The 20,033-nt window shown below is 34.9% G+C and overlaps 1 protein-coding gene across 1 annotated transcript in view; it reads left to right on the top strand.

Annotated features, from left to right (window-relative positions):
- Window positions 1-448: 448 nt before the first annotated feature.
- pasi2 (Protein) overlaps window positions 449-20,033 on the top strand; it is a 39,849-nt gene continuing 20,264 nt past the window's right edge. Inside the window, exons 1-2 of the mRNA XM_089104831.1 lie at window positions 449-528; window positions 14,930-15,131. Coding sequence (XP_088960957.1) covers window positions 14,937-15,131 — 195 coding nt within the window. The 5' untranslated portion in view covers window positions 449-528; window positions 14,930-14,936. The remainder of the gene's footprint in view (window positions 529-14,929; window positions 15,132-20,033) is intronic.

Genomic DNA, 20,033 nt, shown 5'->3' on the forward strand with positions numbered 1-20,033 from the left:
AAACGCGGAAAATCAATGTGAAAAGAACCAAACAACCAAAGAAAAAACCAAAAACTTAAAAGAAGAATCAAATTCAAAAAAGCCAAAAGTTATAAGAATTAAAACCAAATACCTAACAACCATAAAAGCGAGTTATTCGCAAATATCCGCGATTTGCACAAAATTCAAAAAATTATTCGCATTGTTCTGTGTTTTCAGTATTTTCATTTGGCCTTTAAAAACCCCAATTTTGCTCTTTTTTCTTTCTCTATGTTATGTCACGCAAATGTGGTTTAAGAAATTATCTTTATTAAAATTTCTTATGCAAAATTTTCATAGATAGTACTTTATGTCACCGACGATCCGCGTGTTACGCGAAGCGTAACACGCGGAAAAAAATTTGGTACAATTTCTTTATCTTTGGTACATTTTTCATGCAATTTGTGGTACATTTTGTTTTGAGGTGTTGGTAACACTGCATTTGGCTCTAACAAAATCACCATCCAAGACCTTTATGTTTCTACCTTGTAAATAAACTAGGAGAATATTGTAAGATTGGTTATAGTATGGTCTGTGAAAAACTGTATAGCTTGTTCTGTGAGGTTTTTACCTACTTTAAACAAGTTCTTTGGCCTTGTCAATGCTAGGTTATAGGTCTATTGCATTGTTGATAGATTAAGTGGTAAATTTTAAAGTATATCAATAATGAACATTAAAAGTTCATTAAAGTGGTATAATCTTTTTGACTACAGGAGTATAAAGATATACAATAGCCTAAAAGGAATTTAATGTCAGAAAAACTGGGGGACAGCTCCACTCTGGGTAAAATTCTACTTAAGCTACTTTTGGCTATCTTGGAAAGAGGTTAGGTTAGAAAAATGAAGTTTCAGGGATGCATCTACAGGCTAAAGTATGCCCCAGGAAGATGTTTTGAAGTAGCCTAGTTACCTCCACTCCTCTCTCTAGAGGGTCCTAACCTTTGATGACCTTTAAAAATCTGTGCGTTATAAAAGTGAAACCTTTACAAAATAGATCTTCTGCTTAAATAAAGGACAACAACATTTTTTTCAGCTTCACAACTTTGCTCAATCCCATAGGCCTATAAGGTCTTAAACATATGCAAATATATTTCCTAAATTAAAAATAACCCATTGATATGGATTAAAATTTGGTAAATATTTACCAAATCATATTATTGACTTACAACTAAAGTGAATATACCACTTGATGCCTTTTTTATGCTCTTTCCAAATATGATAATCATTATAGTCAGAAATGAATTTTACCCAGATATCCACTCTTTGACTATTGGAAAAAATTAGTTTATAAGCTTATATAGAATGGTACTATCCAATCTCCTTATAATTAAAAACATTTTAGTCATCTAGTTGGAAAATTTGGCCCATCTGTATAGGAAAAATCTAAATTTGCCAACTAGTTGACAATAAATGTTGCCCCAGCAAAACTTTCATTTTCCAACTAGTTGACTAATAGCTTCTCCTCAGCAAAACATAATTTAGCCAACTAGCTGAAACAAACATTACCCCAGAAAACAAATTATTTTCCAACTAGTTGATTAATAATAGTTAGAATTTATTCTGTATAGCATAAAATATGTTAATAATATAGTTTTTTTCAAATTTAATTATCACTATTGTTACTATTGTGTTACAACTTCCATCTCTCTCCCTGTCTCCCTCTTAATGGGATATATATTTTGAGTTATATATTGGGTTTTGAAGCCAGGGATTTTTTGTTTTAATTCCCAGGATAATTAGTCTTATACCTGGTCCTAAAAGTGAGATTGAATTTGTCAAAGCTCGGAGGGTTCTTCCTCCTGTCTGTTTAAGGAAAACAGATGCATATTTGAAGTTTTGTTCATTTCTATCTTACATTTAATGGACATAAATTGTGTATGTTCCTTCATTTATATGTCTTTGTTTCTTTTTTGGAGGAATATTTTTATCTCATTTTAAGAATTTTTAATTAATTTTTCCAACTAGTTGACTAATAACTTCTCCCTAGCAAAACTTAATTTTTCCAACTAGTTCACTTGTAACTTCTCTGCAGCAACACTTAAATTTGCCAACTAGTTGACAATAAATGTTGCCCCAGCAAAACTTTCCTTTTCCAACTAGTTGACTAGTAACTTCTCCCCAGCAGCACTTAATTTTGCCAACTAGCTGGAAACGTTGCTAGTCAACTAGTTGGAAAATGAATTATTTTCTGGGGCAAAGTTTCTTTCCAGCTAGTTGGCAAAATTAAGTTTTGCTGGGGAGAAGTTATTAGTCAACTAGTTGGAAAACGAAAGTTTTGCTGGGGCAACATTTAATGTCAACTAGTTGGCAAATTTATGTGTTGCTGCAGAGAAGTTATTAGTCAACTAGTTGGCAAATTTAGATTTTTCCTATACAGATATGACAAATTTTCCAACTAGATGACTAAAATGTTTTTAATTATAAGGAGATTGGATAGTACCATTCTATATAAGCTTATAAACTAATTTTTTCCAATAGTCAAAGGGTGGACTCCCATTTTACCCCCACCCCTATATACCAATTCAGGGTATATATTTGCAAATTAGGGGGGGGGTTGAGGCAAATTTTATTTCTGATGTAAATGGGAGGTAAGTTTAAACTTTACCCCCCCTCCCCCTAATGTGCAAATATATACCCAGAATTGGTGTAAGGGGGTGGGGGTAAAATTTATTTCCAACAAAAATGATTATTATATTTGGAAAGAGCATAAAAAAGGCATCAAGTGGTATATTCACTTTATTTGTAATTCAATAATACAATTTGGTAAAAATTTACCTAAAATTCTACTCAAATAACAGGAATTGCATTTTCAAAACTAAAGCCAGAGACAAAGAAACTGAAAATTAAGGTTAAAAGGTTTTTTTTTGTCAAAATTTCAATAGGTATAGACCTGTCATGTAGGCAAATTTCAGGAGCCTCTAGAGGCAGAAAGAGTGGAGGTAGGTACTTCAAAATACTTTCCCAGGACATACTTTTGCCTGTAGACCCATCCCTTCAAGTTTCATCTTTCTAACTTAACCCCTTTCCAAAATAGCCAAAAGTATCTAAAGTAGCATTTTACCAGATAATGTTTATATTAATGTACTATTAAGGTAGCTAAGAAACAAACTTATCTCTATAGTCAGAATTGCATCCTGAATCCAAATTAACATTCATTTTTGTTGGAAATGAACTTACCCCCACTTCTATATGTATCAATCACCTCAAATTACCTTAAATCACACTTGCTAGCCATATGGATGAGTCCAGTGTATGCCAGTTAGTGATGATAGTGCTGTGGGACATCAGCTTCATCCCATTGCATGAGTCATAGTTTGGTCTCCCATTCCTTATCAAGATTTGCTTTGAAACTGTCAAAAACTGGATAGTGTACTCACTGTTGTTTTGCTCGGATTGCTCCAAAGGCTTATGATGCAGTTGGAGAAGAAATGGTTCCTTTTCCTTGTATTACCATGCTTCCAAAAAAGCTTTGCTGAATGATCCCTGGTTCTTGATGATTTGGCATGCTGGAATAAGTCTTTGTCATCAGACTAGAGCAGTTTGTAAGTCATTATCATATCACCTCTTTGCCAACAGTATGTTAGAGTTTTAAACACTTAAACCCCTTTAAACACTTAGACACCTGTCTTTGGATGGACTTGAGGGCCATCTGGCCTGTTTTATTAATTGGTGTGGCAACACACATTCCAAATTCTAATCTCAGTCTCACCAGGCTCTTTTAGAGTTTTGTGATTATTGCTGAGGATCTACTTGTCATTCTGCAATTGATGAGACCATGAGTTTGGTTCACCTTTGCTTCTGCAGCTCAGGTGTTGCATTTGAAATTAAGGTCTTCATCAACAACAACCCCCAGATCTCTTTCAGAGGTATTCAAGAAAGTGGTTGTCTCACACTGGCATTTGCTGACATAGAGTATTGCCATTGGGGGTTGTTTCTTCTGAAATGGAGAACCTTGCACTTATCTACATTAAACTTGAGCCTCCATATCTTGGTCCATTTGCCAAAGCTGTCAAGATCTGACTGTATTAAGGTCACACCTTGCTGAGTTCCTACAGGACCAATGAGCTTTGAGTCACTGGTATACAGGCTAAGTTTGCCTGTAACAGTTCTTGGAGCATTGTTAATGAATACATTGAAGAGTGTAGGTCCTAAAACTGTTCCTTGAGGAACCCCATGCAAGGAACCAAAAACTCTGACCTGCTGCTTTCTTCCCTTTAGGAAAGACATGATCCAGTCCACCTTACTCTCTTCAATTCCAATTGCCTTCAGTTTCAAATGAAGCCTTTGATGGCAGACTTTATTGAAGGCTTTAGCAAAGTCTAGCAAGACCATATCTACCAGGAGACCTAGGTCAAGGAGCTTGGTTATGTGATTATTCAAGTCAATCAGATTAGTTTTGACTTATCTGCCTGGTCAGAAACCATGTTGTTGTTCTGATAAAAGGTTATTTGTGATCAAGTTTCTAAGAACAGCAGTGTTGACAATACATTCTAGCTACTTTCCAGTCCATTGGTATGACTTTGGTGTCAATAGATTTCTGGAAGAGTCTTGAGAGGGGCATTGCCAGTTGGGAATGAGCTTCCTTTAAGAGTTGTGGATGTATGCCATTCAGCCCAACAGACTTATTTGGATTAAGCCTTTTTAATCTGAGATTTGAGCTCAGCCTGATCCACTGTTATTGCTGACATTTGAGGGATGATTTTGTAGCATGGTGGGGTTGGCCTAAGGGCATTGTCTGGGGGTGCAAAGACTGATGTAAACTGGTGGTTCAGGGCATCAGCAATTTCTTGCAGGTCATTTGACTGGGTTCCATTACAATCCAGCTCTGTAACCATGTATCTACCAGGCTTATGTGTTAAGGCATATGTTCAGAACTTCTTGGGATTGGTTTTTGAGGTTGCTGTGATGGCCTCCTCATATTTCTTTGTCAGTTCTGTGGAGAGGGCTGAACTTTATTCCTTGTGGCTTTGAACTTTACCAGGTAATCACTTCTGTGGGGGTCCTGATTTATGAGCTAGGACAGTTTCTTCTTCTTATTCCTTGCAGTTTTCATTTCTCTAGTCATAAAAGTAAGAGTTCTTGGTTTTTGTCTCCAAGTGGTTGTTGTATTTCTGCTGATGGTGTCTAACATCATATTTTTCATTTTCTCCCATGTGTCTTGTACCTCCATCATTTTGACAAATGACCAATTGTGCTGACTGAGTTTGCGCCTGATTTGATTGTAGTTAGTATACACAGGTCTTGTTAGATTCAATGTCTTTGGGTACAATCAAAATTGACATTTTATGGCTATGTGGTCACTATTTCCAAATGGGGGTTGTGATTCTATGTTGATGAGTGACTCAGGATCATTTACCAAATCAAGATCAAGGAGTGAAGGATTCTGTCCCTTTTGATATCTGGTCAGGAATGTCACTGCCTGGAACAGTGAGTGTACTTCTAAGCAGTCAAGAAAAGAATGCATAACTGCATTACTTGTATGGCCATACCCCTCAGTCTACTCAATCACAGGTAAGTTAAAGTCACCAACTATGACGGGATTCTTATACTTCTGGGAAGCACCATCAATAGACTGGCATAAGGCTAAGACTGAGTCCTCCAGACTCATTGAGGTGGGACTTCTGTAAAAACAACAAAGTATAAGGGGACCTCCAAGTAGGCTAATAGATATCAAAATTTGTTCTACACATGGCTTGTATACTAACTTAATATCAATAGTGCCTACCTGATGTACATATATGGCTATTCCCCTGCCATCATCCATTGATAAGTTTGTCATCAGTCTGTATCTGGGATTCTGTCAGGGGTAGGGAGGTTTACTTTGGTTTGATTTCACAGAACACATAAATATGAGCCTCATTAGCAGAGAGGACATATCTGACCTCCTGAAATTTCGAGGTTAGGCTGCTAAATACCACGCTAAGTCCAGCAATTTTCTTGCTATCTGTACTAAGTCTGTAAGAAAACATAGAAGTCTCTGGGATTACATTACTATTATTATCTCCTGTATAAACTTTACTTTGAAATCCACTACCATTTAACTGACTATTTACATAAGTTACTTCACTTGGTATATCTTTCAGAGTTCCATTGCAGCCAGCAGGACTGCACTAGTCAGCACGTTTTTTGGAACTATAGCATTGCCATGGATAACCAAATTGGTTTTGTCTTATGCTTGTCTAGCCTGCAACTCCTCATATAATTTTGCTCTTTTCTCACAATCAGTCTTTGAAACGTCATTCCAGAACTGAGTTGTATCTGACCCTTTCCTTTCATAAGACTTTTGAAGGATTTGTTTCTTGGTCTTAAAATCAAACCAAGAATATTATAGGAGCAGGCCTGTTTCTGGTGCTGGCAGTTCCAGCTTGTCCCTGGGTTTCCTGATTGCCCAGACAACGGAAATTTGGCAGCCCATAATCATTTGCAAGATATCTCTTGATATATAGTTGATCACTTGTCTGAGGGAGGACACCAAAGACAACTATTAAGGGTGTATATTTGCTCATTAGGGGTGGGGGTGTTTTGGTGTAAAGTTCATTTCTGATACAAATGGACATCAAATTTGGATTCAGGATGCAATTCTGACTATAGAGGTAAGTTTAAACTTTACCAACAACCAGCCCCCCCTCCCCCCTAATGTGCAAATATAGGCCTATACCCTGAATTGGTATATATAGGAGGGAGAGTTAAGTTCATTTCCAACTCAAATGGATGTTAAATTTTAAGATAGAGGTAAGTTTATTTCTTAGCTACCTGAATAGTCCATTAATATAAACATTATTCAAATATAATAATCTATAAAAGACAAAAAAAAAAACATTTTGCATGTTATAAAAGTGAGAATTTTATTGTTTTCTTGGCAACAATTTTAGTTTAGGGGCTTTTTTCTATCTTGGAAAGTAGTTGAGTAGATGACTAAGACTCTCAGGAATGCATCAGGATAAAAATTAATGACCCTTGATGACCTCTGAATAATATATTTTGAGGCAACTAACTTCTGCATTTTCTCCTTCTGTAGGGTGCTTACCTCTGATTACCTTTAACAATCTTTGTGTTATAAAAGTTAGTTCTTCCAAAATACATCTTCTGCTCAAGTGAGGCATAAGGAACCTATGTTTGGATCTCATACTGTTCTTCACTTATATTTGATAAATTTTCAAAGATCTACAAACCTATTTCATAGATTTTGGGAGAAAAAAAAACCTAGGTATGGCTTAAAATCCTACTGAAATAACAAGAATTACATTTTCAAAAAATAAAGCCAATGAAAAAGAGATTGAAAACTATTAATCTGAGTGAAAATTTAGTCAATGCATCCTCTCATCTTTTTAAAACCACACTGTTTGCCTCCTAAAACTTTTTTACAACATATTTAATACTATAGTCTAAAAAGTATCATCATGCAAAGTAATTTACTCCCAATAGAAACCAACCTAATGTCTTAATAATTCCCACACTAACTTTTATCTTCTTTCTTATAAAGGGGTTTAATTAAAGCTTTCCTAAAATTGCTAGGTGATTCCCTTTTTCAAAAATCATATTCATAATCTTTAGTAATTTATCTATTTTATTATTATTATTTTTTTGAACAAAAAGTATTATTTCTTAATCCCTTCAGTGCAGTTTTGAACTCTTCCTCACAAAATAAATCTTCCTACTCTTCCAAAGTGCCCAGAACTTTTTCATTCTTTATATATTAGTTCCTCTAACCTTATGAAGGTTTAACACATTCTTAGAGTATTCGGTCCATCTCTTTATAAATTTTCTTTTATCACTAATTGAGGCTCTGTTCTTATCTTTAGTTGGAACCAGTCCAGTTTGACCACTCCCTCTCAGTTTTTTAAATGCCAGATATAATAGTTTGCTGTCCTGCCATCTGGCTGTATCTTCCAAATCTTCAGCCATTTTACCCATGGCCTCAACTTTACATCTCCTTAATCCATATTTTATTGCTTTTTCTTCTTTCCTTACAATCCTCTTATTCTCATAACATCTATGGTTTAAATGTTTCTGGTACACCTACATTCTTTAGGTGGAGGGCAGAAAATAGAATTGTGAGAGTAGGGCTGGTTGTGCTGCAATGACTTTTGATTCTTAAAAAGGGCACTAGAACTTCTGATTCCAAATCAAATGCACCCCCTCTGAAGTTTCTATAATACCTTTCTTCATATGAAGTGGCCTAGTGAAAAAAAAACAATATATTGAAGCCATATTGCTCTTGACTTAGGCAGCACTCTTGTGCTGGCTATGATGGGTAATTTATCTACATGGATAGCAAGAGCGCCAGCAGAAAATTTTCCAGGGGGTGCAGATGCCAAAATAGCAGTGGTGGTTGGGTGACAGTTTAGGTGGTTTAGGGTACCAAACTACAACTTTACTCCAAAGACAACAAATTTGCAATCAATTTAAAATCCCGAGAGGCTAATTGATTTAAAAGTGTCAATAACTATATTTTAGGCTTCCTGTACCATGAGTAAAATGCGATGTATTTAAAATACAAGATTCTTTCCTTCTAAAGATGATTCGGGCAGAAATTAAACGTCCCTTAATTGAGTTCAAATACCGCTTCCATGAGTCTTAATTTATAATCTACAAAAAAAGAAATTGCATTCTAGTATCAGTTAAACTACGACCGTAGTTGTTCAAATTTCGCTATGATAATTAGTAGCACAAAAATGCTATGCATAATACTTCCAAGAAAGTTTAAATGGCAAAAAACACCTGGAATGCTTGAATCATCAAAAAATATTTATAAGAACTCATTGAATAAAAGATTTACATTCTTGGTTCTCGTGGGCCGATGGTGAGCCGGTCCTCATGGCGCAGAACTGAAAAACTGCGTTTGATAGTGGGGTAGATGTGCTTTTTGAGATTATTCGTAAAGTTGAAGCAGGTCCTTTGAGATAGAAGTCTTAAACTCTTTCATCTCGGTCACCATTATTGTCATTTGAAGTGACCTATTGCTGTGCATCTAAATATGTAAGTCAATAAATCTATTGCCTTTTTATCTGTGTTTATTTCATTTATATGTCTGCGTCTAGTCTAATAATAGGTAATTAGTTCGTATTTCTCCAAGGTAATCGCTCCCCAAGAAATCTGATCTCCAGATAGCTTGAGAAAAAAGAGGCCACATTTATATGTCTACGTATTCAATTTTCTCCCATTAATTGAGAGCGGCGCTAGCCTAGTTGACACAATCTTTAGCGCTATAAGCGGCGCTATCGGAGAAATTTCTATCGCTACAAATATCAATCTTTTTATCGCTACATTCCCAGTTGCAAAAGAAGTAATGCCACACGGTGGCAGTACTGGATTCAACCAAGTTGATTGCTTTATTTGTAATCAAATCAGGCTATGTTTTGTGATCTGTATTTGCGTATCAGCTAGAATGAGGGAGGGGCAAGTCATTGTTTAGGTTAGGGTAGATTCCTGCAAAAGTACGTTCTAATGGACAAACTGCTTACTCTTCACGAGCATTCAGATAAATGTTGAAAGAGGTAGGGGGGAGTAGGAATTAATTAAAATGTTTCTCTATACAACTAAAATGTTACATTCCCCGATCTACCAGCATAGAGGTGGAAAAGGCAAGGCAGGTCATCATCAGCCCACCAGGAAATTTCTTTGGGGTGGCAAATACTGCTAGGATTTTAGTTTTCAGCAATTTTAAATAGTAATTTTTTTCTTTTTCTATTTATATGAAGTACTTCAATGTATTTAAATAAATGAATGTATGTAATGTATTAATGGCTTCAGTTATGTAGAAGATCAAAAATCTCACAGAATATCCATCCATACAAACAATAATACTCCTATTCATCCAACCGAAAATTCTTTAGTAATAATATTAACAAGGACTTTTCACCAAAATTACAATTCATTGCCAATTTTTTAAGTATATTCAAATTTTATCCAAAACTGAAATTGTAAATTTAAACATAGGGTGGTACTAATAAATGTACAATTATTTGATGTACACATATTAAAAGCAATTAACCAGGGATTTAAGGGACTGTACCTTAAATTATATCTTGTTTAGGCCTGGGAATGATTTGGAAAACAATCAGAAATTATACAAAAAAGAGCTTTTCAACTAAAAGCAAGGAACAGATTTGAAACCTATTTGACAGATTATTTTTTGTATGAAGGGGGATGTCTCCTCCTTAGCTCCTTACTCTTTACTATGAAGTTTTTTTTTCCAATTTAAAAGAAATTATTTGCAATTGGAAAAAAAAGATTTTTCAAAGCACTAAAAAACTTTTGTTTAATGAGCAAGGCATTGAGAAGGGGGCAGCCCCCCTTATATACAGAGTAATTTTTATTTTTTTTCAGTCTTAAACTTGCTCCTTACTTTAGTTGAAAAACCTTTTTCATTTGTTTAATTACATTTCATGAAACTGTAAAGTCTTATGAATACAACTACTTTTGGTAATGTAGAAAAAACAATCAATATTTCAGTGATCTCTGTTTTGATTTTGATTGGTAATCAAGTAGTTAATGGTAACAAACTGTAAGTAAGGAGTGACCTGGCTCAATAGTAACCAAAACTCTAAAAATTGGAATTTTGATATTAATAGATATATAGAAAAGTTTCATTAAGTTTAGTCTTACACACCAATCGCTACAAGCCTGAGAAAATTTGTCTGATTTTCATAAAAAGGGGAAAGACCCCCTTGACGTCAAAGAATTTTATTTAAAATTACACCATCAGATTCAGCACAACAAAGAACCCTACTATAGAGCTCATATTTCAATCTTATATCTGTAAAAATCTGGATTTTTTTAATTTTGCCAGAAGAAAAAATCATGGATGTATGTTTATTTTTTTTTTTCCAGGGGTGATCATATTGACCCAGTAGGCCTAAAATGTCAGAAGAGGGCTCATTCTGATGGAAATGAAAAGCTCTAGTGTCCTTTTTAAGTGACCAAAAATTGGAGGGTAACTAGGCCCCCTCCCATACCACTTTTTCCCAAAATTGTCTGATCAAAATTTTGAGATAGCTTTTCTGTTCAGCATAGTTGAAAGGCCCAATAACTATGTCTTTGGAGATAAAATACAAAATGACCCCCTAAAGCCCATGGAGAAAAGTTTTTAAGTTATAAAATTGACCCATTGTTTTATTTGTTATTGGGAAGTCTGTATACATTTTTCGGGTGGGGAGGGGAGGACGAATTTTCTGCTGTGAGAATTTTTCATGGAGAGGGAAGTTTTCAGGGGATGAACTTTTTAGGGCAAATTTTACACTGGGTGAATTTGCCAGAATTCCTATACGAAATGTCTTTATATGTCTTGCTTTCTCTTTACTGGTTCAATTTTATGCATGGAGATATTGAGGGTAATTGTCCGGGATAAATTTTTGCCAGGATTTAATTGTCCAGAGGATATTTCTATGGGGAGGGGGGGGTTCATGGAGATGGAGCCAGGTATCCTGGCGTTTTTTAAAAAACCATCTGAAATTAAAAAAAAAGTTTTCAACTGAAAGAAAGCAGCAACATTAAAGCCTATTAGCAGAAATTATTATGTATATGAGGGGAGTTTCCTCCTCCTCAATGCCTTGCTCTTTACACTAAAGTCTAAACTTAGTCCCAATTCTTTGAAAACAACTCCTGAAACACAAGGGTTGTTTGATTAGAAAAATTAGTAACTTTTTTTTAAAGTGCTGGAAAACTGTAGCATGAAGAATGAAGTGTTGAGGAGGGGGGCAAACTCCCTCAGATATGTAATAATTCCTGTTAATTTTAATTTTTAATGTTGCTCCTTACTTTCAGTTGAAAAAGCTTGTTTTTATTTTATTTATTTAATGAAGCTGAGAGACACACATTTTTGTAAAGACAATGGAAAAAGTATGTCAATTAAAGTAAAAGTATATAAAAGTGAAAAAATAAGTAATCACAAAAAATACACAAAACAATAGCCTACTTACAAAAACTAAGATATAAACTCCCAGCACTAAGTTCTGTTGAGCAATGCCAAAGTGTTGGACAGATATTTTTAACAATATTGACAGTTTTGACCTTAGTTATCAAACACCAAAATATTTAATGCCTTTAGACTCAGTGTACATAAAAAGTAACGCGCTATCAAAGAAGTTTGCTCAAAGTAAAACATTAGAACTAAGATTAAGAATATCAAATGAAATTTTTTAATTCAATACGTTTAATTTAATTTTGAATATCAAAAGCCAGTATATTTGACACCTTTATGCTTCATACCTTTAAAAAATTAAATGTTTTCAAAGTGACGATTGGATAAATACAATCACTCCTGGAAACAAAATGATAATAAAAAACAAAAACATATCCATTCAGGGGGAAATTCCTAGCATTCCATTCAGGGGAAATATTTCTGATTATAGTGGCTTCATATAACAGCTCATGGGTACTCTTGCAGTGCAAGCAAAAGTTAATGGCATATTTTTGTCAAAATTGTCCCTTATTAAGTTGTTTTCCTTGGGGGGGCATGCCCCCCCCCCTCTGTTGGCGCCCATGTTGGCTAGAATATACCTTCAAAAAAGGCATAATAATGCAATTTACATGCAGTAATTCATGTTTTTAAGCCCCTTTAATTAGCAGCCTGTTCATCTTGTCTTTTTTTGTGTGTGTGTAAACTTTGTATATAAGACAGCCTTTCCCATCTTTCCAATGTGTCTGCTCATTTAGTTTTGCATTTATACTAGTACATTCAAATAAAAATTAGCATTATTATTAATTAGCATTAAATAAAAATTAGCATTACTAAGTTTCAGTAGCAGATCCAGGATTTTAGGGAGGGGGGGGGGTGACTTGTTGCAAAGAATTCCCATTCTAAATTAAGCCTAATGTACCTTACTGATATTGAAAGTTGGATGCCTCTGCTTTTATCTGTCGTTTAGCTGTCGGTTCTGTAAAGCTATCCACAAAACTACATTTATAAACACTATTAATATTATATAACAAATTCTTGTCTCCTTTTCACCTATTAGCAAATCTAATAATACTTTCTATGCTTATGACAATATCATGTTGAACATGAAGAAGGGCAAGTCTGGTGAGTCTTTCCTCTGTCATTTTATTTCTTTGCCACGTTTTAGATCTTCTCAAGGTAGAAAAACTTCGTTCAACAGATGCCACACTGACTGACTACATGCCACACTGACTGCCACACACACTAGGGTCATGAGAATCTGCAAGAGCACTGAAATATTCGGGAAAATATCAGCATGACAGTTCTGTTTCTGTAAAGTTTCCCCTAGTGTGTCAAGTATTCTACCTGTGTTTGCATTGCTTTCTCTCAGACAAAGACACTAAGTTTTCCATATTGTCGCTTCTCTTGCCAGGGCAGATTCACAAACCAATTGGGAGGGAAACCCATTACTGGCCAGTATTGCTCTGACAAGTCATGAATTGAATTAGCGAATTGTTGTTTGTTTGTTTCTATACAATTTATTGGCAAGAAAATACTGAGCTTAAAAGTGTCCAGCATTTCCATGGAAAAACGACTTTATAAGTTCAAATGATTGTGTCCAACAGAGGAATAAAAACTGACCATCTATAATATTCCTTATGTGAACTGAATGGTACATTAATCCAATTCGTTTGCTGTTTCAATATCCTTGGGACTGTCATTTCTAAACCTAGCTTGGTTGCTACTTTATTTACCTTGTCAAATATGTTTTTAAGCTCGCTTTCATTTTCCTGATGCTTGACTTGTAGCTGGGTAAGAAGGTTCTTAACATGGCCTGCTGCAGGCACGAGGTCTAAGCTCTTCTTCTGAAATATCCGACTGAGCAGTAAAATCAGTCCAGATATGTTACTAAGAAAGTAAATGGTTACTATCAGGCTGGAGGATGTGACAGCAGTAAATAAGAATTTTGCTTTTGCTCCAGTTGTGTATTCAGCTCAGCCGCTGATGATCTACAACAAACTGCATTAAGGAATTGTGCCTTTTGATTCAGCACGTTTCACACATTCCAGATAGCTGTGCTTTCATTACTCTGGTTAAAACATAATTGCGCTTTGCAGAAGCACAAAAAAGCAACTATTTCTTTTATTACTCTGATGGAGTTTCTAACACTCTGGACAGAAGGAGTTTTTGACATGGAAAGATTTAGAGCATGGTTGAAACATGGGCAATGCAGGGCATTCTTTGCTTCCTTTTGAACTTCTTTTACAGCACCACAATGTTCTGAAACCATCATAGCACATCCAGTGCCTGTGATTGAAGAAAATCCAACACACCATTTCCAAGCATTTCCGCTTTAATAGTCGGTTTGAAGTTTCCAATGCTGTCTGAAAAACATGTTTCGTGTAGGTCTAAAAAACCAACAAAATCTTCTCATCTTGTGCAATTGTAATTGTAGCAAAGGGCAATACTCAGCTGTGATTTGTGTCACCCATCTGTTGTTTCATCAACAACCAAACTGTAGAACTTGGCAGAATGAACTTGTGCCAGAATTTCTTTAAGAAGAATTTCTTTAATTTATGCAGACACCAAACACTCTAGACAATTCCCTAAAGACTTAGGCAGACAGACCAATTGTCGTCAAATCCTTTTCAAAGATGTATTGATCCAAGCATTGGTATTGCAATCAAGTCACAGAAAATTTAATGATAGAACTTTTTGCCCAAGCCAGGGGGCGATCAACCCCCCACCCCACCTGGATCCGCTACTGCTAAGTTTCCCATGCCTGCTTAATAGGGGCTCTCCGTAAAAAAGATGAATTTCCTTAAACAAAAAAATATGAAATACAACATGATTCCTATGTACATTGCTGTAGTATCATAGCAAGTTAATGCTTCTCACTCTGCAGCCATGAGACTGGTCCTTTTAATTACATCATGCAATAACAAGGAAATAACACATCAGGAAGGGATGGCCTGGATTGAGCACAATTTCGAATTTTTACTGTTTTTCAACATTTTTACTTATTTTTTAGATACACAATGAGTACAAAAAAGTCATATGCACCCAGCATTGCTGGGACTGGGTCAATTTATTCTATGGCCACAACTGTAAGAACTGGTATGTCCAGATCAGTTAAGTCACTAAGAGTCCCGTGGTATAAGAAACCAATTGTTCAGGATGCAGTGATCACTGACATACAAAATGGGGCGAATTATAATGCCATCTTTTGTGTGGTAAGTAATTTGATGCTGTTAAATAGTAAGGGCTGTATTTACATATAAATCTAGTATAGGCAGATTATTTTATTAGTAATGTAAGATGTAAATCATTTAGTTGAGTGTGAAAAAAATATTTATTTACAAATTAGTAATTCAATGTACATTCAATTTACAAAGTATATCATGTACAAGTTTAATATATTAATAAAGAAAACAAAATGCATTTTTTTTTATTTTTATGCAAAAGTTTAACATGCAGTTCATGCATCCCACTATGTATTTTGAGAAGTGTTTTTATGCTGTTTCAAATGTTTTATGCTGTTTGTCTGGTATACATGGTATAAATTTTAAGTGAATATTATCCCACCATGATGCCATAGCAATACAAATAAAAATTGATTTCTGAAAGGGGTTTCTCAAAAATGACAATGAATCCTTAATGTAGATGGTTTGATCTTTCTGTTTTTCACTTTATTGACAAAAACTGAAATGTAACAAGCATTTGCTGGGTATTTTATAAACGCTTTTGAAAAAATTGGACCTAATCTGGTGGTTCAAATCTCTGCAGGGACATATACTCATAGAAAATATTTACCAATGAAGTTGACAAGACTTTATGCACCCTATTCAGATATTGTAATACCCAAAAACTGCAGTGTTATCAATGCAGTACATTTGAACATTTCATGGTACAGCCCATAATTTCTAGTACATTTGACTGCATCCTCAAGCCAATATATTTGGGATATAAGCCGAAAAAAGAGATTCTCGTCAACATGACACAAGATGAAATCACTTTTCAAATTAATTCAAGATTGTTTTCTGAGAGAGGATGAAGATATTCTTGAAAATGTGCTTGCCTTTCACTTTATTCCTGTATTCTGTCTGTGAATCGGAAACTAATCTAAAATGCAATAACCATGCTACAAAGAATCTTTTGGGTACAATTTGATCAAAAACTGGTACAGTTTATCTCAAAGTGTTGGCAACACTGGTTGGTAGCTAATGCGTCAATAAGATGTTACTTGTGAAACAATAGCCTAGTGGTTGTACGTAAATGATCGCTTACTTTAAGTGCATTCAGTTTTAACTAAGAAGTAAAATAGGAGTGTTAGCAGTTTTTTTTTAATCTATATAAATGATCTCCGAATTGCTTCCCTTCAGTTGAGGAGTTGCCAATATTGTTTGCAGACGATAAAATAGTTTGAAGGTGGGTTACAAAGAGGGATTGTGACTATCTCTGGAAAATGTTGCTCTGAATATAAGTTCTGGGTAGCATTAATTGATTAATCTTTAATCTAGAGGGATCAGAATTCGGGGTTTTTGCGAGAACTTCAAAGTCAGTGAAGCATATTGTTTTAAATGTTAATATTGGGACTTCTTCCTTTAAAAAAGTATTCATACCAATTGTTTTCAACAAATTAAGAACTTTCAAATTAATAATACTTGACAAATAATTAAGACTACAGAACAAAACAAACTAGGTGACAAGGCTTGGAATGCTTTTGAGACAGATGAATTTTGGTACACGCACGTTCCTGGGTTTGAATTCACTGCAGGGTATTTTTTGTCACTTGTCGTTCAAGATTTTGTTTTTCCTGATTTTCCTTTTTTTCAATGCTGCCATTAAAAAAAGAAAAAAAATTATTCAAAAAGTCGTGTGTCTTTTTTTGGTTCGTTGTGTTGCATTGTCTAGGAGTATTATTTCCAAAATAGAACCGTGATGTATACAAAAGAATAAAAAAGTTTTTGACAAACTGGAAGTGAAGGAAGATTTCCTTTTCAAAGAGGAAACATATACACTACTTAAAGAAATGAAAAATGACAAGGCCTCAGTTGTGGATAGTGTTGTAAAAGAGATTTTGAAATATGGTGGTTGTGAAAACAGAGGTAAATTATTGAAGGCTACATTTATGGTTTTCTAAAAAGATAAATACCTAGTGCTTTTAGCAGAACCTTAATTAAAACCCTTTACGAGAAAGGTGATAGAGCGAGTGTGGTATTAGCTAATGATACAGAGGCATCAGCTTGATCAAACAGTTCGTGGTAACGAACTGTAAGTAAGGAGCGACCTGGCTCAATAGTAACCGAAACTGAAGAACGGAATTTTGGTATCCATACATACATCAGTGGAATCGGATTATTATGCTGATTTCAAATATAAAAATTCATTAAGTTTAGTTTCACCCATCAAAGGCTACGAGCCTGAAAAAAAATTGCCTGATTTTCGAAAAAAGGGGAAAACACACCATAAAAGTCATAGAACTAAATAAAAATCACACCATCAGATTCAACGCATCAGAGAACCATACAGTAGAGGTTTCAAGCTCCTATCTGCAAAAATGCGGAATTCTGCATTGTGATTGTATCGACCCATTAGTCTTAGAAGCTCGCGAGAGGGCTCATTTCGAACGGAAATTAAAAGTTATAGAGCCCTTTTCAAGTGACCAAATATTGGAGAGCAACTACGTCCCCTCCCCCGCCCCTTTTTTCCCAAAATGGTCAGATCAAAATTGAGATAGCCGTTTTGTTCATCATAGTTGAAAAGTTTAATAACTATGCCTTTGGATATAACATGACCCCCCCCCCCCAAAGCCCAAGGGGCAAGGGCTTTAAGTTATAAAATTTGCCTATTGTTTACACATAGTATTTTTTATTGGTAAGCATACAAACTTTTTCGGGTGGGGGTGGGGACGAACTTCCTGCTGGGGGCTTTTCCAAGAGGAGAAAAGTTTCCAGGGGGTGAACTTGTCAGGGGAAATTATACATTGGGGGTATTTGCAAGAATTTCTATAAAAATTGTTTTTTATTATTTCTCTTCTCTGTCTCAATTTTACGCGGGAGATTGTTAAGAGTAATTGTCCTGTGTAAATTTTCACCGAGCTTGAATTTTCTAGACAATATTTCCTCGGGGAGGAGGATTTCTCCGTGGAGGTGGGGCAAGATTTCCTGGCATTACTTAAAAAAGATCAGAAATTAAATAAAAAAACAAGTTTTTTCAACTGAAAGTAAGGAGCAACATTAAAAATCAAAACGAATATAAATTATTTTTATATGAAGGGGACTGCCCCCCCCCCCTTAACACCTCACTCTTTACGCTCAAATTTGAATTTTGTCCCAATTCTTTAAAGATGATTCCTGAAACACAACAGTCGTTTAATTACAACAATAAGCTTTTTTAAAAGTACAAAAAAATTTTAGTGTAAAGAGTGAAGTGTTGATGAGAAGGCAGCCCCCTTCATATACGTAATAATTTATGTTCTTTCTAAGTTTTATTGTTGTTACTTACTTTCAGTTGAAAAAACTTGTTTTTTATTTAATTTCATTAGGAAGCAAATGACTTTGCTTGGTAGTACTTATTAGATATTTATTAGTACTTATTAGTACTTATTAGTACTTATTAGTACTTATTAGTACTTATTAGTACTTATTAGTACTTATTAGTACTTATTAGTACTATAGATAAATTTTCTAGAGAAGAGCAGTGTGGTTTTCGAAAGGGAAGAGAATGCGTCACCTAAATTCTCAATCTTAGATTAAAAATTGTATGATTCATCAGACTCTTTTAGTTCTAAGTTTTATGTTTATGAACAGGCATTTGATTTAGTTGGAAGAAAAATCTTTAGTAAAGGTCCTGTCCTTGTACGGCATATCAGGTAACTACATTAAACAATTAGTGCTATATAAGAGAATAATATTGCCGGGTTTGAAGTAGGAAGTGAGACTAGCAGTTGGTTTGGTGCGGAATCAGGAGTTAACTAAGGTTATGTCCTATCCCGGTTTAAATTTGTTATTCTGATGGACTTTGTCCTAAGAAACAAGGCAAAGGGGAGAGCAGTATATCAAATAAGAATGTAGAATTCCTAGATTAAGATTGTTCAGATGAGCCAAGTAGCATTATAAAAAATGCTATCAAATGAATCAGCTTTGGAACTTTTGAGAGTTCAGGGTTCAACGGTTGTGTTGAAAATTAATGCTAAGTTAGCGAGTAAATAGATCTAGAGATAACTTCGCTTACCTTGGTATCATTATTGGTTAAGATGGCGCATACAGTGAATAGATAAAAAGTAGAATTACCTGTGTGGCATTATTGGTTAAGATGGCGCATACAGTGAATAGACAAAAATTAGAATTACCTGGGTGGCTTTATTGCTTAAGATGGCTCATACAGTGAATAGATAAAAAGTAGAATTATCCGGGTGGCATTATTGGTTAAGATGGCGCAAACAGTCAATAGATAAAAAGTAGAATTACCTGGGTGGCATTATTGGTTAAGATGGCACATACATTGAAAAGATAAAAAAGTAGAAATACCTTTTTGGCTTTATTGGTTAAGATGGCAAATACAGTGAATAGATAAAAAGTAGAACTACCTGTGTGGCATTATTGGTTAAGATGGCGCATACAATGAACAGATAAAAAGTAGAATTACCTGGGTGGCATTATTGGTTAAGATGGGGCACACAGTGAATAGATAAAAAGTAGAATTACCTGGGTGGTATTATTGGTTAAGATGGCGCATACAGTGAAAAGATAAAAAAAGTAGAATTACCGGGGTGGTTTTATTGTTTAAGATGGGACATACAGTGAATAGATAAAAAGTAGAATGACCTGGGTGGCATTATTGGTTAAGATTGCTCATACAATGAATAGACAAAAATTAGAATTACGTGGGTGGCATTATTGCTTAAGATGGCGCATACAGTGAATATATAAAAAGTAGAATTACCTGGGTGGCATTATTGGTTAAGATGGTGCATTCAGTGAAAAGATAAAAAGTAGAACTACCTGGGTGGTATTATTGGTTAAGATGGCACATACAGTGAATAGATAAAAAGTATAATTACCTGGGTGGTATTATTGGTTAAGATGGTGCTTACAGTGAATAGATGAAAAGTAGAACTACCTGGGTGGTGT

The sequence above is a fragment of the Artemia sp. Qi Xiang Cuo genome, chromosome 19 (genome assembly GCF_049724085.1).
Source record: "Artemia sp. Qi Xiang Cuo chromosome 19, ASM4972408v1, whole genome shotgun sequence".
Classification (NCBI taxonomy): domain Eukaryota; kingdom Metazoa; phylum Arthropoda; class Branchiopoda; order Anostraca; family Artemiidae; genus Artemia; species Artemia sp. Qi Xiang Cuo.